General features: G+C 55.4%; 1 protein-coding gene across 10 annotated transcripts in view; it reads right to left on the bottom strand.

Moving 5' to 3' along the window:
• ADAMTSL2 (ADAMTS like 2) overlaps positions 1-18,765 on the bottom strand; it is a 68,632-nt gene that overhangs the window by 1,081 nt on the left and 48,786 nt on the right. For 8 of the 10 annotated variants that reach the window (XM_054220914.1, XM_054220918.1, XM_054220910.1 and 5 more), the window contains 9 exons: positions 17,728-18,070; positions 16,645-17,026; positions 11,270-11,373; positions 9,319-9,445; positions 6,411-6,624; positions 4,215-4,370; positions 2,721-2,891; positions 2,406-2,582; positions 1,073-1,217 (listed from right to left, as the gene is read on the bottom strand). In XM_054220914.1, the coding sequence (XP_054076889.1) occupies positions 1,073-1,217; positions 2,406-2,582; positions 2,721-2,891; positions 4,215-4,370; positions 6,411-6,624; positions 9,319-9,445; positions 11,270-11,373; positions 16,645-17,026; positions 17,728-18,070 (1,819 nt within the window). The remainder of the gene's footprint in view (positions 1-1,072; positions 1,218-2,405; positions 2,583-2,720; positions 2,892-4,214; positions 4,371-6,410; positions 6,625-9,318; positions 9,446-11,269; positions 11,374-16,644; positions 17,027-17,727; positions 18,071-18,765) is intronic. The other 2 variants (XM_054220912.1, XM_054220919.1) reach the window with 2 other exon arrangements.

Here is an 18,765-nt window from a genome sequence, read left to right as displayed (position 1 = left end):
TAAATACCATCGGCAACCTGAGCACAGGCACGAGACGGTTGACTCGTTTCGTCACGCCCGAGTCTCGTTTGGTCCCAGCCCCAAACCTCGAGCTCTTTCCTGCGAAAATGAGCTGCCCAGGGATCACTGGAGCCGCCGAGGGAGCCCCGCACTGAGCTCCCCCCAAGCCAAGGGCCTCCCCTGGTATGGCACGGGGTGACCCCAACATAAGTCACAATTTCTGCCCCAAAGAGGCCGTTTGAGAAAGGGAATGGGAATCCAGCAGTGTTGCAGCGGGAGCTAGGGGCAGGTGAGCTGCTGGAGAGAGGGAGGAGGCCAGAAGACAGCTTCACCACTCTCCCAGCTCCCTTCAAAGCAATATTTTTCTTCAGACCCACAGAATTACAATAATATATTTTTTTTTTTGGCTTAAAATCCACAGGATACATGAAGCCAGGCTGCTCCTAGGGCAGGCAGCTTGCTATGAGGGGGCCAGGGGGCACCTCACGAGCACCGCGCCACATCCCGGACCCTGCGAGAGAGACCAGCCAAGGGCACCCAGCGGGTCTGGAGCTGAGCCAGGAGCTGGCCCCAAATCTGCCTCCCGTTTTCCTGCTTTTCTCCCACACCATCCTTATTCCCAAATCCTATTAAAGAATTAGAACTGTGTGTTCACTAAAGATCACAGGGGCTTTGAGCCAGCAGACGAGTCAGATAACGAGATAGTTACAAATCCCGCAGGACATTTGGAGACCAGAAATCATTAAAATAATGGCACAGACAAAACTTCCTAGACGTTATCTGGAATCACACAGAAGCGGCACCCGAGTCAGCTCTCCGAAGCTCCCTTTTATCCTAAGGTCAGAGCACGCTGCTTCTGAACTCTCCCCTTAATTTAATGGGGTTACCTCCAGAAATAGCCAGTGCAAGAGCCCCATCGTTTGGGCACAGAAAGAGTGTCGTCCCCTTTATGTCCTCCCTGGGGTTATCAAATGGGGGGTTGGCGGAAGCTAAGATGCTGGGCAGTGCTGTTTGGGGGGGGGGGGGTCAGTGGAAAATGAACGCCGGGGGTGCTGGGGGAGGCAGGGCTCACCTGGGGGCTCCGTGGGGCAGGGCTGCAGGTCGCAGGTCTGTTTGCCCACCGGCTTCACCAGCGGGTCGCAGCCCCGGACGATGTCCTTCCCTTGGTAGCACTTCACATCCCGCATCCTCACGCCGATGCCGCAGGTTTTGGTGCACTGGGGAACAGAGAGAGGGGAGGGGGTGAGGCGAGACCCTGCCATCGCGGGGGTCTGTGCTAAGCCAGGACCGGCCAAAAAATAATGTGTTTGCTGGAAATGTCAGGGCAGGGAGGTGAAACACTTCCCCTGGCTGAATGTTGTGCCTCAGCCCTGCGCTGCTGGCCTCTTGCTCCGTCTTTGCTGCCAGCAACATCAGCTGCCTGCAGCAGCCTCTGCCCGGGGATACGTGGACACGCTCCCATTCCCTGCGGCTGCGATCCTCCCTCCTCCTGCCGCCCTTTGCAAAGGTCTACGGACGAGCTGACCCTGTCCATATGCTGCTCCGGGGTATCAGGGTGGCTGCAGCCCCCCCCCCCCGAGGCCACGGGACCCCCCCACCAGCACCCCAGGCGTGGGGCTGTGGAGCCGGCGTCTCTGCGCATCGTGCTGTGGGTTTGCAGAGCCGCTGCTGGGCCCGGTGCTCGCTGCCGACTGCCCTTTGGATGCCTCGTCAGGCTGGGATTACAGCAGGGCCGCTTTGGCTAATTATAGGCTGCCACGCGGGTTTGCAAGACTAAACAAAAGGAGGTGCCTGGAGCATGGATGAGGAGGGCTGCGACGGGGAGGGCTTGCGGGGAGCCGGCCGCAGCCCTTCACAGCCCCTCGCCCATGCTCGCCGGGCTCGTCCCGACAGCCACCAAGCCCGGGCTGCCTTCGTGGATCAGACGATGCTGGGACAAACCACATCCCAACCTCCGCATCCCCAGCCTCCGCATCCCCAACCCCTGCATCCCATGGGGTCTCATGCACACCCCACCAGCAGCTGCAGGGTAAGGGTCGGTGGGGGGAAGTAGGAAAACAAAAAAAAAAAAAAAAAAGAAAAAAAGAAAAAAGAAAAGCCAAAGCTGACCCCAGACACCTCCTCTCATTCCTGTTTGGAGCACAGCCAGTCCGGAGTGCACCGCGGCAGGGCAGGCTCTATGCCCTGAGCTGCCAGTGCAGTGAAAGGGTCCCGCCGGGTGCTCCCTCATGGGCTGCGTCCCGCAGAGCTTCACCCATCTCCTTGGGCTATTTCTCAGGTGATGTGGCCCTTCGTACGAGAGCACCGCAGGCCCAGGGCAAGCACATCTCGAAGGAAGGGTATTTTCCACCCCTATCTCCCTCCCACAGACCCCCCAAGCTGCCCTCGGCTCCCTCCCTGCTCACCTCCGACCAGGGGGTCGTGTACCACTTGAAGCACGGCCGCTCGAAGCACGTCGTCTCCTCCACGGGCTTCTTGGCGACGTCGCAGTCGGCGGGGTTGCGGGTCTTGATCTTCCCGTTGACGATCTCCAGGCAGAGCACGATCCTCTTCTTCACGCCCCGGCCGCATGTGGTGTTACACTGCAGGGGCACAAGCGGGGCCAGCTGAGAGCCGTGCGCCCCCGTCCATCCCCACCGCATCGTCCCCCTCCTCCATCGCCCCCCAAAACCAAACCCCCTGCCCCAAGCACCCCCCCAGCCCAGGGGAGTTGCACTTACCCGCTCCCAGTCCTGCGCCAGCCAGTGCGAGGGGCAGTTCTTGTCCCCGCAGGGATGGATGGCCAGCGGCTTCGTCTCCAGGTTGCACTGCGACTCCGGCACCACCCGCCCGTCGCTGGTTTTGCAGTACACGTGCCGGATCATCCTGCCCTGCCCGCAGCCGCCGCTGCACTGAAACCGCACGGGGCATGGCAGGCGGTCAGCAGCGGGGAACGAAGCACGGCTCCATCCCCATCCCCGCAGCATCCCCAGGACAGGGTCCAAGATGCCTCCATGGGGCTCAGCCGCCTCCCCAACCCCACCTTCCCCAAATCATGGAGCAATCCTTGAGGATCAGTTTAAATAGCTGCAGGGATGCTCAGCGCATCCTTCCCTGGGCAGCCCTGCCACATCCAACCCATCCCATGGTCCCATCGCGCTGGCGCCCAGCAAAACTCAGCATCTCTTGGGCCAGGCAGGAAGGGAAGCACCGTGAGCCGGGACCCCCGGGGTGGCTCTCAAAGAGACCGAGCAAGTGGGTACAAATATTTCCCCCCCAAAATGCAAAGGGCCCGGCAGGCACTGCCCCGAGCGCCGGTGGAGGCAGCGAGGGCTCCCCGGCTCGTCTGCGGCCGCTCTTGCAGAGACGCAGGGTGTTTCACAGCGCCGCTGCTGCCATGGAAACTACTTATTTTTAGCTGATGCTAATGTATCAAAACCTGGGTAAAAATAGCTTGGGATGGAGGGGTTCTCTGTAGCAGAATTGTGCAGGAAGGGGAAAAGGGGAAAGGAAAAAGGGGGGAAAAGGGGAAAAGAAAAAGGGGGGGAAAGGGGAAAAGGGGGGGAAAGGGAGGAAAAGGGGAAAAGAAAAAAGGGGAAAAGGGGAAAAGAAAGGGGGAAATGTTAATTTTCTGGGCACAGAGCATCAGCATTGTTAAGGTACACCGTGCAGCAGACAGACAGGATGATTTTGACGCCTGCTAAGGCCCTCTGGCAGATGACGGCAGCAGGAGCTGAGGGGGCTCTCAGGGCTTAGCCCCTCCTGTGCTGTGTCCCCCATGAGGGAGAAGCCCCAGGGACAAGCTGTGGGACCCACTGGGATGCTGGATCGCCTGAGTGCCGGAGCACATCCGGCAGCTCATCCCTGCCCCGCGCAAGGAGGAGCCCCGTGAAGAGGAGGGCTCAGCGCTCACAAACACCACCAGACCCGGGTGCTGCCCCGGGCACAGAGCCGTGGGGGTCGGTCAGGGTGGCCCAGGGTGACGGCGCTGGTAGGCAGGTCCTGGTGATGAGACAGAGATGGGAGGTGGCACGGGGACCAGGAGAGCCAAAGCGGCTGAATCGTTCGGAGGTCGGCTCCAGGTGCGGGCTGCGTGCAGGTATCGGAGCTGGGAGCTGCTGGGGAGGATGAGTCCGACCCCAAAACTCCCAGCACCGGAGACACAAGCAAGCCTTCAAGCCACCCTGCTGCAATGGGTCGCGATGGCCACGTGGCTGGCCACCACAGGGTCTCACCGGTCCCCAGTCGGAGACGGTCCACTGCCGGTCGCAGGGCGGTCCTGTGCAGTTCTTCTCGGCCAGGGGCCGGGCGCTGGCGTCGCACAGCTTCTCGTCCTCCGAGCAGCGGATGTCCCGTGTCACCACGCTCCGCTCTCCGCACCGGGCTGAGCACTGCGGGAGGGGACGGCGTCAGCAGGGGCTCCCGCTGTGGCGGGAACCGGGACCTGCTTTCCGGCTTTTTTACTTTTTTAACCTGAAATTCTAAAAAAACACTGACAAGGCATAGGTGTCTGTCTGTAAAACAACCCGTAGCAAAGCCCTCAACAGCTTCAGCAGCCGGGATAAGGTGCAGGAGGGCTGTATCCTGCCCGGGTGCTGTGCAAACTCTCCGCCGGGTGATGCCAGCGGGCGAAAACCCAAGGCACCAAAAGGGCCCGATCAGAGCTGCGAAGTTTTAGCTGTCACTTGGAGACGGGGTGAGATCTTCCTCACCTCCTTCCCAGGAACAGCCAGCTCCTTTCCGCCTCTTTGGAGAATGTTTTCCCCAAACCGCACAACTGAGATTTTTATGCTGTGGATAAATTTGGCACCGCGCAGCCCCGTGACATTATTTAGAACTGGATTTGAGTTACTACAGTCTCACATACGCACATTTGCTCCATGCATAACGTAAAGCAGGGAAAGTGTCAACAGCACAGCGCTCAGCCACACCACGCTGATACGTTAATCCTCAGATTCCTGAAATGTGCTTTTTTTTTTTTTTAATGCCTATTTCCCCAGCCAACTTGGCACCCTGCTTCAGATGGGATCCAAATGAGATTAGCTTTGCTGCTGGCTAAGAACGAACTACTCCAGGACTGTCTCAAGCAATCTGTCCCTGACACATGCTGGAGGAGAATACGGGTTTCTGTAAAATAAGCCATTCTGGTTTGCTACGCCAGTCAAAATAACGCGCCAGCACGTGCGCAGGGAGCTCCTCTCTACCCAGCTGGGAAAGTCAAAACATCCTGCAACACCCGGGAATGCACCAGCCCCTCCGTCGGCTCCAGGGAAACGGCTCACCCCAGTTTGGAGAGGAAAAGAGACATTAAAATCCTGACCAAGAAGGTTTTGGGGCGCCTCCCAGGAGGAAGAGTCCGATCCCTCGTGGTGGGAACCCTGGGGCAGGTTCGCCCCCGCGGGCGGCTCGGCTCGGAGCTCAGTCTGCTCTTGCTTAGAGGCGCCTGGGCTCCATTTGGAGCAGGAACGACATTCGCCCCTTTGCGGAGAGTCGGCGTGCGTGCTGGCTCCAGGGCACAAATGCCACCCTCTGTGCGCAGCCATCACCATCATGGGGGCTGGCGGGGGCACCCCAGGCGAGCTCGGAGATGGACACAGACCCAAAATCTCGCACTCTCCATATATGTCTGCTTACAAACACCACTGAAGAGGCAGGGCTGCTCCCTGGCCACGCATGGGGGCATTACACCCCCCGTGTGTTTATATGTTGGCTGCCAGCCGTGCCGGGTCCCCTCCCTGCCCCACGGGTGTCAGCCCAGCACAACGCCAGTGGCAGCCAGGAGACTGGCTCCCAAGCCACCCGAGCTCCGAGACCCCAGTTCCCCAAGGAAGCGGCAACGGTTTCGTTGTGTCCATGGATTTCCATTTGCAAGCGATGTGCTGGAGCGCTGGCCGTGCCCAGAAATAAATTCAGGGGCACAAATCCTTTCATGGGTTTGCCTGGGCAAACCAAGGAGCTACGGGGAGAGCGCTGCCGAAAACCCTCTTCCAACCGCTCTGGGGATCTTCTTAAGGCACGGCCAGGAAAGGGTTTAATCCTCCATGTGGTGCAGTGAAATTGGAGGTGAGGAAGGGAAGTTTATGGGAACGTAATTGATGTGTGAGGGGGAACCTCCTCCGTGGCACGTCACACGTCACACATCACCCCCAGTGGTGGGAGGATCTGTGCTGCGGGCTCCTGCCCTATCCCCGCGGGCAATGCCAGCGCCTTGCGTGCGGTTAAAGACCATGAGTGACCGATGGTGGTGGCCTCCCCATCCTGGAGAGGACCCAGGGCTTCATTTTTGGGAAAAGAATTACTGATGCACGTTGGCCCACATGCAATGACTGCAGCCAGCGGCTTAAAAGGCAGAATCTCTGATGGCTACGGATGAGTTTAAATCGGAAAAGGAACAGAGAAGGAACAGAGAAGCGCAGCCCCCTGGGACTTACCTCGGACCACTCCGACATCTCCCACTGGGGGCCGCAGGCCGGGTTCTTGCAGACCTTGCGCTCGTCCGGCCGGGTGATGTCGGCGGACTCGCAGAGGTCGCTGTAGACGGAGCTGTCGAATCCCGGCGAGATCATCTTCCAGCAGCGGACGATGCGGAACTGGTAGCCCTCCCCGCAGGTGCGGGAGCACTCGCTCCAGCTGCTCGTCTCCCACCTGCGGAGGCAAGAGAAGGCATCACACCAGGCATGGCTGGACCGGGGCTGGAGCATCCCATGGGAAACCCCTGCCTGCTCTCGGCTGGAGGGAGACGGCTGCAATAGGAACGAGCTGTTGTCAGGCTGCCAGCGTGTGAGAGGTTTTCCCACGGGATGGGATGTATTGACGTGTGGTGGTTTCACCCAGCAGACCTGAGCTCATGGCCATGGCAGTGGATGCTAAAACCAGTTTGCCAAGAGGAAAGGGAGCCGGCACGGCGAGGCACGGAGCGGTTTGTCACCCGCAGGCTGCACACGCTGCTCCCCAGCTGCGACCCCACGTGTGCCAGCACATTTCTCTGCCCTGCTTTTGGCCCACATTCGACCCCTCTTTTTGCCTCTCCAGCTAAAGGACAGAGAGGACGCAACCACCCATCACCCTGCAAATCCCAGCAATAACGTCACACAAAGCTGTCAGAGCGCTGGTGGGACAGACATTCACGTACCACCGTCAGCCTAACTCGTTAACCTCGTGCGATGGGCTGGAAGAGCTGGGATCTGCTCCGAGACACTGCCTGCCCCTTACTGTCCCCTGGCACTACTGTCCTGACGTTACAAGAGGAGAGCAGCTTGTAAACCAAGGGAAAAGACATAAAAAGTCAATATTTTCTTATAGTACAGTAACATTATAGCAATTCTGAATTAAAGAATAAGCTACAAATGTAAAAATCTAAATGGACCAGAATTCACAGCTCCTCTGGACGCAGGGCTACCTCATGCATCCCCCGGGGCCGTCTCTCCGAGCGGGAGAGCCACGTCCCCTGGCCACACGCCGGCCTCGTGTCCCGCATGGGGCTCCAGGCACAAGGCGCAGCCGCAGGGAGATGTCACACGTTTAGAGGTGCCGCCTAAATTCAGAAGGGAAATGAAACCAAGGTCTCTCCCGTCTAGATCACACAAAATTCTCTTAGCGCTTTCTGTTGGAAAAGTGTTGCCAGCCCCAGCGGCATCCCGTCTGCCCAAGTGCTAGCGAACGTGCCCGGCTGCCCCGCTCGAGTTGCCGGCAGCTCCTTGGTTTCCCCACCGCCGAGCTGCCACCGGCGGTAAATCGCAGAGCAGCTCTCCTCTCTTGCAGCGCAAGCCCACGGAGCTGGAACAGCACGGCTACAAGGAGGGGCAGCTTTATAAAAGACCAGTGGGATAACCTAAGCATGAAAAGAGCCCTGATGCTTGTGCTAAAAAATTACAAAGTTCATGCAAATAGAGATTAAAACCTCCGTGGCGTCTACAGGGCAGGTATGTTCCCAGCAGTCGCACCATCTGCCTCCCCACACTTTTCTTGCCTCCATTGCAGCCTGCCCTGGCTTTCAGCCTTAACGTGCAAGGTTCAACGAGATCTGACACGGCAAAGGGGACACGCTTTCCTCCCCCGTCCTCCTCCACAATTACCGAGGTGAAAGCAAGCACTCTCCAGCTGGGCCTCACATACCTGGTCCCTGGCATCCCTCCAGTCTGGCTTTGCACTGTTGACAGGTGACGCCATGCCAGGGCATGCACCAGAGACCTTTACTTCTCCCTTTGCCCCGTCCATAGTCTGACACCATCACAGTCCTCCTGCCTTTGATGGACACCGCTCTGTCCCGCCCTGTTACTTGCAAACCCTCCAACAAGCATTCCCCGGGTTACAAACCCGCAGCGAGGTGCCCCGGGCCGGACAGCCTGGCTCTGGACTGGCCAGGCTTTTCAGATAAAGAGCCGCAGCAGAAGAGAAACCTTCTGAAGAACTTCCAGCACGGGTTGCTCGCTGCACCAGCTCCTTCCCTGATACAAGACCTCAGCACAGGAAAGATATGGACCTGCTGGAGTGGGGCCAGAGGAGGCCACCGAGATGCTCTGAGGGCTGGAGCACTTCTATGAGGACAGGCTAAGAGAGCTGGGGGGTTCAGCCTGGAGAAGAGAAGGCTCCGGGGAGACCTTCCAGCCCCTTCCAGTCCCTAAAGGGGCTCCAGGAAAGCTGGGGAGGGACTCTGGAGCAGTGAGGGGAGCCACAGGACAAGGGGGAGTGGTTTTAAACTGAAAGAGGGGAGGTTTAGATTGGACATTAGGAAGAAATCCTTTGCTGTGAGGGCGGTGAGCCCCTGGCCCAGGGTGCCCAGAGAAGCTGTGGCTGCCCCATCCCTGGAGGGGTTCAAGGCCAGGTTGGACGGGGCTTGGAGCAACCTGGGCTGGTGGGAGGTGTCCCTGCCCAGGGCAGGGGTGGCACTGGGTGGGCTTTAGGGTCCCTTCCCACCCAAACCATTCCATGATTCTATGTTCAGGATGCCCAAGGGACCAGAGGGCCAGATCTGTGGCACAGTTTGCAAACCCATCCCCCCCACCCAATTCACACACACGTTCCTCCATGCGCTGGCCGGGACAGATACTGCCTGTACTGGTAGAGGTTGGACTCGATGGGAGCCCCAGGGGCAAACTCTGCCAGGATTTATGGAAGTTTACACCCGGCAGCATGAGCTAAACCACTCAGAAGAGTCTCGCTGAGTCCCAGCGCAGCTTGGGCAGATGCAACTGGGGGAGGAGGGACAGGGGTCCTACGGGCCATCCCTGTTGCCCACCCCCCCCCCCCCCCACTAAATCCACACTGACCCCCTCCCGCAAATACAACCATGCCGGAGAAAGCGCGGAGGCCCCCGGGAGCGCCCTGTGGAGGCGGTACCTTGGCTGGCACTCTCTCCCAGCACAGAACTCATGGACGGGCTCGGGACGGGTCATGGCATCACAGTACGTATCGTCCACTTCGATCCCATCATAGCGAACACACATAGCATACGTGGACATCACTCCTAGTTTCAAAGAGAATACACACACACAACAGAGGACGCTTGGTGACTTTGACATCCAAACTCTTTTTTCTTTTCTTTTTCGAGCTGCATTTTCCAAAACTTCCTCCCTATGGAAAGCAGCAAGCCGGACTTTCTGGCCCGCGGGATGGATGCTGCCGGGAGGGGAGGACCGCGGCGGCCACCCAGCCAACATGGGCAGCGCGGTTGAGTCTGGCCGGCTCCGAAAGCGGGCACGGCCACCCCTGCCAGGGCTTGCCACCAAGATCCATATGTGACTAACGCGTTTTTATAGGAAACGCTCGGGGCAACGAGTCTGCTCGGCTGCTCCCTCCGCCTCGCAGCCACCAGCTCCCACCCTCTCGAGCTCATGGGTGGAGGCGACAGCAAACGGTCCCCGACCCGCTCCATCCCCCCTCTCTCTCTCTCTGCTTTACACCCCATTTTCACCCAGGTGGCCCCCAGCCCTCGGGGCCAAGGAAGGGCTCCCAGGGGCTTTGCAAGGAGGCACCTGCCCCTCCTGCTCCCCCGCCGCCCGCAGAGGCAGCCAGCGTCGTCAGAGCGAGACCTTTTCCCCCGCAGCCCGCCGTGCCAGAGTAAATGTTGTGAAGTCCATTCCGGGACCTGGCTGGGGACCAGGAGGCTGCTCTGGCTACAGGTAACAGGAATTGCAGCTCTGGGGAACATATGGTTTACATGAAACTAAAAAAAGATCTACAGCTCTTGACATGGTATGGCTTCTCTGCGATATGTCATCAAGAAAAGGCAATGAGAAGGGAGAAATTTAAGTAAAACCTCTCTCTGCTAGCTGCAAACCGAGGCAGAGCAGCCTGGCCTGGTCAAGGGGGAAATTTGTTCAGAGGGAATGAAAGAAGTCAAAAATGTCCCGGAACATGTGGCTGATGGGATCCCGGGAAAGGGAGGGCTTGCGAAGCTCCCGCTGTGGGCAGGACAAGAACAAATGCTCTGGCACACCTCAAAAAATAAAATCCTTGCATTTGCTCGTTTAAGAGATGTCTTTTAGATTGCAGCTCTCTCCCCCCTCTTTTTTCCTTCTTTCTAATTCCAGAAGCACCGCAGGATCTGGATTATTTCACGGACGGGGGAGCGGCGCAGGCGAGCGCACGACCCACAGGCCTGAGAGACCAGGTGGCGCGAAGGTTTTCGGAGGGGCAAAAAGGGGGAATTTATGCAAAAAGAATACAGGCTCGGTTTTGATATCCCTGGCATCTATGTCACTGTTCCAGATTTACACCCTCGCAGCCCAGATCAGGCTCCAGGGTAGAAGGAGTGGGAGAAACAAAACAAAAATCAAAAAGCCAAATGCTGTTTTGTTTCCTGCCAGAGCTGAACAATCTTCAAAATTTCACTCCGCGGGGAAGCAGCTGAGCTTTTCAAACCCTTCTGAACAGTCAAAAAAGGGAGGGGGGGGAAAAAAAAAAAAGGAGGCAATATGCTGCGACTCAGCACAGGTTTGGGGATCCTGCTGAGCCCCAGCACGTCCCTGCTGGGCTGGGAGGCAAAGGAGGCGTTCAGAGCTCCCCCCTGGAATGCTGTTTTGGAGGATGATGGACACGCCGGGCACTAAATCTCGGTCCTCGATGCACCCGCGAGGTTTGTGGGCTTTGAACGCTCTCGGCCCCCGGCTCCTCTCCCCACATTCGCGCCCAGGCGGAGCGGATTCGGGGGTCGTGCTAAACCAGCTCCAGAGATCACGAGTTCCCCTACACATCACCACGTCCTTCCCATCCCTAACAGACATAAAAGTGACTCACACACCCGGTGATTTCAGCGGTTGTGCAGAATTTGGCCGCTTCTTATAACTACCTGTGGTACATGTAGAGCTGCAGGGTTCATGGGAGGAAAGCTTCCACCTGTACATGTCAGCAGCACTCACACCTTGGCCCTTTCTTAACAACTTCAATCTGTTTCTAGCGATAAGCAAACAAAAACAAAAAAAACAAACAAAACAAAACAAAAAAAAAAGGCATTTACAAGGCGAGCGGTGATAGGCCACGTCAGACACACACATCTGCCAGCAGGCTGCAGTTCGGTTGGGTTCGGGTTTGGGAGGGGATTTGCTTTGTTTGGCGGTTGGGTTTGGTTTTTCTGATTTTTTTGGGGTTTGTTTGTTTGTTTTAATCAGTTTGGTTTGTTTCACAACATACCTGTCCTGAGCCCCAAGTAGAATCCCCAGCCCGGTTAGAGGCAGAGCTTCCACTGTCTAGAAATAGAGAGAATGGGATAAAAATACCCACAAGTAGAAACAGTTCAGAATTTAACAAAGTTTGCATTTTCTGCTCAAATACACCTGGCCCTCAGCATACAGTGACTAAAGGTGCAGTATCTCCTCCCCTGCGTCTCCGGGGCCGGGCACGCCGACTCGTGCTGCTCGACGCGGCAGAGCTTTCGGCTGCTCAAATCTCAGCAGCTCACTCCTTCCGCAAGCCTACACGTGGCACGGGAGTTTATGAGATCGCTTCTCAAAGCACACGTTGCTTTTAAACACCGAGGCATGCCATTTGCCTACCCGCTGCTTTTGCCACTCTTGTTTTGGTTTGGTTTATTTTAGAGAGGTAATTTGCATCTCTCGTATCCACGCTGTGCTCAAACACGTAATGCCATCGGGAAAGGAGTAACGGAGTCAGCCTGGTGTACGAAAAAGCATTTGTCAAAGCAAGAATAACAGCTTCTCCCAGTTCAGTGCATCCTACATGCTGTAAGGTTGTAACAGGCCAGGGATACTGCACCTTTACAACAAAAGGCTTCAATTCCGTTCTCATACCTTTGTTCAAACCCTTGAAACGGCTACACTGAAATAGCGTACAAGGTTGTATCCTGACATCCAGTTGTCTCTGGCCTGGCGAGATATGCAGCGTGTATGATTTCTAGGCAGCAGAAGCTCTGAAATTGCCTTATTTAGTTCATAAGAAAAAGTTGAGGTCCAGTCTATCAAATCAACCTTTAAAAGGACACTGTTGAGAATCCAGCCGTTTCCTTTTGGACCCACCCTCCTTCCACCGCCAGCACTGAGCCTCCAGAAGGATTAAAAACAACAACAATCTCATTTTTCCCCTGTTGATTTTGCTCTGTCAGTTTGGCAAACGGTCGCTTCCTGCGTTTGAAATGGAACGTCACTATTTTTTTGTGGAAAAATAACAACCTCGGCTCACTATAAATAGTGCTTTATCTTGCCAGAACGGCTCTGCCTGGGGACCCGCGTCAGCCCCCCGTCCCGGCGGCGTGCTGCCCGCTGCCACCCAGCCAGGAGAGGGCTCACAAGATGACAGTTTCCAGTAAGATCGATTAAAAGACTCAACATCTGGGTTTGGGGCTTCAATTTGCCTGGAAAACAGGGTATTACCCAGATCCTCTGGTCTACACCCTGCTCTCAGAGGCACCGAAAAACCCAGCAAGTTATTCTGTGACCGGGACTCCTCTCCCTCGAAAGGAGAAAATAAGCTTCAAAATAAATTTTATACTACATCTGAGGACAGAAAATCTTTCAACAGTGCCCCTTTAATGTATGTGATCCTAAATAAAGAGCTTCTTCTATGCGTAATGAGGTTGCAGGGACAATTCTTTCCACATAAATCAGACGTTTGGTTCTAGGGCAGCGTTTAGCTCTGGCCATTTCAAGCAAAGACAAAACTGTCATTTTGTTCTCCTCTAAATGCAAACAGCAGCACGTTGTGCTACAAAGCTGGTGGGGTTTTCCTCTTTTATTTTTTCCTCTTTGTTATGAACTTTATTATAAAGTGAAGTATTTTCTCCCCTGCCTGCATTTTGCTCCTGCTTTTCAAGCAAGCAACTGCACCACAAGTTACCACCAGTCCCTCGCTCCCAGCCCAGGTGTGGGCTGCCCGTCTTCCCAAAACAGTCCCCATAGCAGAAGAATAATCTTAACAAGTGCACACAAACACCACGGATCAAAGTCCGTAGTCCCCAGGCTCACATTTCTCTCATTTATTTCAGTTTTTATTTTTAAGCGAAGGGGGAAAGTCATGGCTCCTGTTGCAGGATCAGCCCTGGCTACACAAGACAGCATGGGTATGGGATGAAGGATGGAGGGTGCCTGGATCTGCCCTGGCATGCCCCAGAAGAAAGACTTTAACTGCTCTGGGAGAGGAAAAGAGCACTGGATGCCTACTACGGCACAAGAGCCCCCCACCCATTCCCGTGCCAGCAGAGCTCGGTCCCAGAGCGGGAATGCCACGCTGGTGGAAGGTGCTCCTATAGCTGGGTAACTCCATCCACACCAAGAGCTGCAAGAGTTTAGAAAGAAATAAACTGCCTCACCTCCAACCAAGGCTGTCCCGCCTGTGCACATGGCTGCTTACAGGCTGCAAAGAGATGACCCCCCTGTGCTTGTTCATCGACAGGGAATGAAAGTGAGCAAAAACCCACCGTCCATCCCAAACTCAGCCTGGGAAGGATTTGGGAGGTCTCAGGTCCAAGCTCCTGCCCAGAACTAGGCTGACCCCAGTAAGAGTCTGGGTCCCACAGGGCCTTGCACAGTCCAGTTTTGTCGATCTCCAAGGCTGGAGATCCCCCACCCTGCCCCACGCCCAGGGCAAGAGGTTTTCCCCTTGTACCCCATTGCCATTTCCTTCAGCGCAGCTTCTGGCTGCCCCTTCCATCATCCTTCCTCCTGGAGGAACACGTCCAATGCCCTGTGCTCTTCACGGGCCTCCTGCTCCAGCACCCTGCCCACGACATGCCAAACCCACAACCCCATCCCGCTCTCAGCACAGGCTTCGTCCTGCTGTCTTGGGTGCCAGCAGGAGCTTTAACCTGGCCCCAGTGATCAGAGCTGGGGCTCCTCATCCGTCATTCCCACCCAGGAGATACAGATTGGTGTTAGGATTGCAACTGGGCTTAACGTAACAAATAAGAAGTTGGAGGAAGCAGCAGAGGCATGGGCAGAAGCTGGCTGTCCCGACATGGTCCCTCCTGCCCTGTCCCCTGGAAGGGAGGATCGCCCATCCCTGTGGTGATGGCAGTCACGTCCCTGCTCCACCAGGGCCCACACATGCAGATGCTCTAATCACCGATGAGATTACGGGACTTTCTGAACTGGGCAATGCCTCCATGTAGTGGGTGAAGCCTCTTGACATGAGGTTGCTTGTTGCCCCCCCCATTTTATTTCATTTTTTTTTAATAAAATGACATGCCTCCATAGAGCATGGTTCCTGCAGCCCAGCTGCCCCACATCTGCCTCCACTGGCCTTTCAGCCACCCCCCAGGGCTTCACAGCAAGGGATGGAGCCAGCACGGAGCTGAGCATCCCTCAGCTCAGGCTATAGCCCCAGCTGGGCCTGGATGCAGCCTTTTGGCAAGCGCAAAACTTTTTTGGATAGCGACGTTTAGGTCTGAAAAGTTCATGTTTTATCCTAGAGACAGTGTGCAGAAGAAGGAGAAACACTGTAGAACAAAACCAAGGGAAGAGCGGAGAAAAAAAAATGGCAGTGCTGGGTCTCCTTCCTGAAGGCGTTTAAATCCCTGCCCTGTGTCTTCAGCAGAGGAGCCAGCGATAGTGCAAGGAGCTTTTTAGCACCACAAAAATCGGCACTGGAGCCACTGACCGTCTTTTGTGCTTGATCTGTAACAGCCAAACTGCTCCGGAGTTTAGAGCATGTGAAGGTCCCTGTATTACCAGGAGGCAGGAAAGCACGAGACCCCTTTAACAGCTCCTGGGAGAGCCGCGTGGGCACGGGGTGCCAGCCGAGGCCACCCAGGGAGCGTGGGGGGGACCAGAGGAGGCCCAAGGGGGGGCAGCCCCCTTCCTCACCCCCACGGAAGGGAAGGCAGGGGAGCTGCCGGTGCTGCCCTCGCCTGTCAGAGTGCTAATGAAATGCTTGCTTTGGCAGCTGGAGGCAGAGTCTCCAAGCCAAGCCACGAGAAGAGATGATAGACTCAAGCCCTTGGCACTGTTTTAATGTTCTTATCATTAAGAAGTTTGTTGGTACATTTGGCTGCATGGACATTTTCTTTAGCATAAGCTAGTCTAAGTTCTGGGTAAATACAGCTAACTATAACCAGCGAGCAGCTGCTCAGTGCTTCACATCTTCTGAAACTCAGCAACATAACTCCTGTTTTACTCGTGGTGAAGACTGGGAGACAAAAGAGTCAAAGCAGCAGAGCCAGGAGGAGACCCACAGGGGAGGTTTAAGTGCCGTGGGCCCCAAACAAGCCATGGCGGTGCACGGCAGGACCCAGATGCACAGCTGTGGGTCTGGGACACGGATCACTCCCAAGACCCCAGTTTCAGCCCCAGCTACCTGCAGGTTGCTTTGATTTGGGGCTGCTCCCCAGAGAGACCCGGGGGACCCCAAAAGACCCTAGACAGGCTCGTGGACAACCACTATCCTGACGCTCCCTTTCCCCCAGCCCATCCTTGCCTGGATGAATTCTGCTGCCAAAGATAGATTAAGCCTTTTTTTACCTTCCCACTACATTTTATAGCACTACCACCCCAAACCAGCCATTCAAGGAATCCTGAAGTGACAGCCCTAATATCAATCAATGAGCTGTCACTGGAGAGCTTTTGATATCCTTGTCAAAGCAGTGACTAATTGCACTGCTTGAGCATCCATCCATCAAGATATCAAACCCAGGCTATTTCTGCAGGCCCTAAGAAGAGCTCCTGTCATCCTGCTCTGCCTCTCCAGCAGTAGTTAAGCAGGCAGGGCCATGCCTGGGAGCTGCTGGAAGCACGTTCCCGCCAACACAAGTGAGGAGGATGGTGGGTGGCAGTCAACAGGGTGGGTAAAAAGGGGCCAGGACCAACTTCTGCTGCATCAGAACTCTGAGGAAGGGGCCTGGGGAATCAGAGCAGGGCATCAAGAGAAGACAAAAGGAAGAGGCTTCTTTATGGCCATGGCTCTGATAATGAGCTATGACAGGCAGAGCAATGCACAAGCTGACAGCCATCAGCATGGCCTTGCCAGCATCCCCAACAAGCAGGGCAGTGAGTTTTCCTCTTGCTTAAATGCTCTCTTGACTTTCTGCTCCCAAACCTCTGGCCCTTCCTTCCAAATCAACCCCCAACAGAAAACTTTCACATACAGCATCCTACCACCACTTACCTGCTGACTTCCAAAGCAGATAGAAACCATGCCATGGGGTCTACATTGAGTACAGGGCTATTACGAGTCAAAAACAGCAATAACTAGGATTGACTATAAAGACATGTCTCCTACCTTGCTTTGTGGGTTCTGTTCCCTTGAGGGCTGGTCATGGTGACAGTGGCATTTGAAAACGGTGTCTCGGCAGACGTGTTGATGGCTTTGCCATTGCTCAGCTCCATGTAGGTGCCATTAATGGTGTAGGTCACGACGCCATCAGCGTCCTCATAATCAACATAGAGACTGTCAATGTGTGACCCCACAGAGTTGATTGGGTCTCCCTGGGCAAAGATGCTGTTCATGGTCATGTTGAGCACCAGCTCCTTGGAGTCCGAGGTCTTGTCCAGCAGCTTGTCTGTGATGGCGTTCTCCGAAAGGAATTCCCTGGAGGTGAACCTGGGGTCAAGGTCTCTGTCGTCATGGTCTGTCTGGTAAGTAGACCTGGTTACGTTTGAATCTAGATTGGAGCCAACAGGGGGAAACAACAGTGACAACCACAAAATGCATTCAGGCTGGCAGGCGAAAGCAGCCTGGAGCAGCGGGGGCACGCCGGAGCCTGAGCAGCCAGCCGGGAGGGTAGAGGCAGGAGATGGGTTGGGGAGAGGGAATCTCATGGGGTTGTATCCGTTTGGGAAGAGTGTGAAGCTCTGTGGGTCTCATCCTGCTATCACATGGCCAGAAGAGAGCTCAGCACCTGCCAGCACTGCCCCAAGCAATAGCAGAGGTCAGAAAGGAAGATGCCCTCCTGGCCCCAGAGCCCATGCAGCCATGCTGGGAAAGCACCCGAGGCACTTTGGTGGTGGGATGCCCAAGGGACTGGAATGGGAAGGAGGTTGCTGGGGGCTGGGCAGAGGTGGGAGGTGATGGAAGATGTTGTGACGGGGACCTCTGTGCACCCAGGGCTCCCTCCTGTCCTTGGCATGAGGCAAAGCAAGGCAGGGCACCAGCGAGGAGACCTTACCCATGGCCACCCCCCCACCCGCCAGAAACCAGAACCTGAAGGGCAAAGAGGATTTATGAGCAGAGACATTTTAAAAAAAAAAAAAAAACTTTCCAAGGTTTCCAAAACACAAACCAGCAGAATCACCAGAGGTAGAAACAGAGCATTTCTCAACAAGAGCTCTGAGAAGCAGAACGGTGAGGCCCAAGTCTCCTTACCTTGGGGTTGTTTGCCCTTCAGTTTTGGCTCACAGTCAATTGTTTCTGCTCTTTCATAGACCTCATTGGTTTCCTGACCTTTGCTCAAGTTTAAATCTTCCTCCGTGTCCTGCCTTCCAAACACCTGGTTCTCCAAGTCTATCCTTTCCCTGGAGATTTTCCCAAAATAGGTTGCATTGTGCTGGATAAAACCCAATGGCACGTCTCCATCGAACTCTCTGCTTTCTTCGCTATCTGACTCAGAGAAGGTGTAGTAGATGGGCTGCAGATTTTTTGAGTGTGGCTTCCTCAGGAGGATGTATTCAAACGTGATGGATGGATTCTTGCCATTTTGATTCCAGACCTAGCAAACAAATTAAATTATTAGCGGATGCAGTGAATATACGGCATGCAAAATTTGTGATTCATTGTGGACTTGACAGTTGGTGAGCGTCTGCTTTGCTATTTCCAATCTGCTTTCTGTCGTATGGCCAGCTTCTTACAACTGGAGCCCAGCACAATTTTCCGAGGGTTATTTGGCAGCACCGCCCTGGTGATTAGCCCCAGCTCAGGGACTGGGAGCCACAGGTCACGGTCCCTCTGCCACTGAGCCACCAGAGACTTGAGAGAGCCACTTCAGAAGTTACCCACCATCACTTGCAAACCCATGTTTTGTGGCTTTATGAGGAATGTGCACACACCCCTTCAGCGACTACATCCCTGCTGGGGATGGGCACTCACAGCTGACGCGCTACAACCTCTCCCTGGTCTCATGCTTTAGAAGGACCCAAGCAACCATCCCTTCCCCGTCCGGAGGAGCCCGGGGCTGCATGGAAGATGGCAGGAGTTGGGCCTCTGGCTGGCTGCCCAGAAGAAAAATTAAATTACTTTTCTTCACATGCCTGGTGTTAGATGGTTTGCTTTCAAGAAAGGGTTGGGGTTTAAGTTCTGTGCACTTCTCTAAGCTGTCTGTCCCAGTTTCTTATTTTTACTTTTCCTGCCAGGTAACTTGGATAAAAATGCCGAGGAGTAGAAGAGAAGTGCCCCCGCAATGCCTGA

The sequence above is a fragment of the Rissa tridactyla genome, chromosome 14 (genome assembly GCF_028500815.1).
Source record: "Rissa tridactyla isolate bRisTri1 chromosome 14, bRisTri1.patW.cur.20221130, whole genome shotgun sequence".
Lineage (NCBI taxonomy): Eukaryota > Metazoa > Chordata > Aves > Charadriiformes > Laridae > Rissa > Rissa tridactyla.
This window is presented reverse-complemented; position numbering and strand designations above follow the sequence as displayed.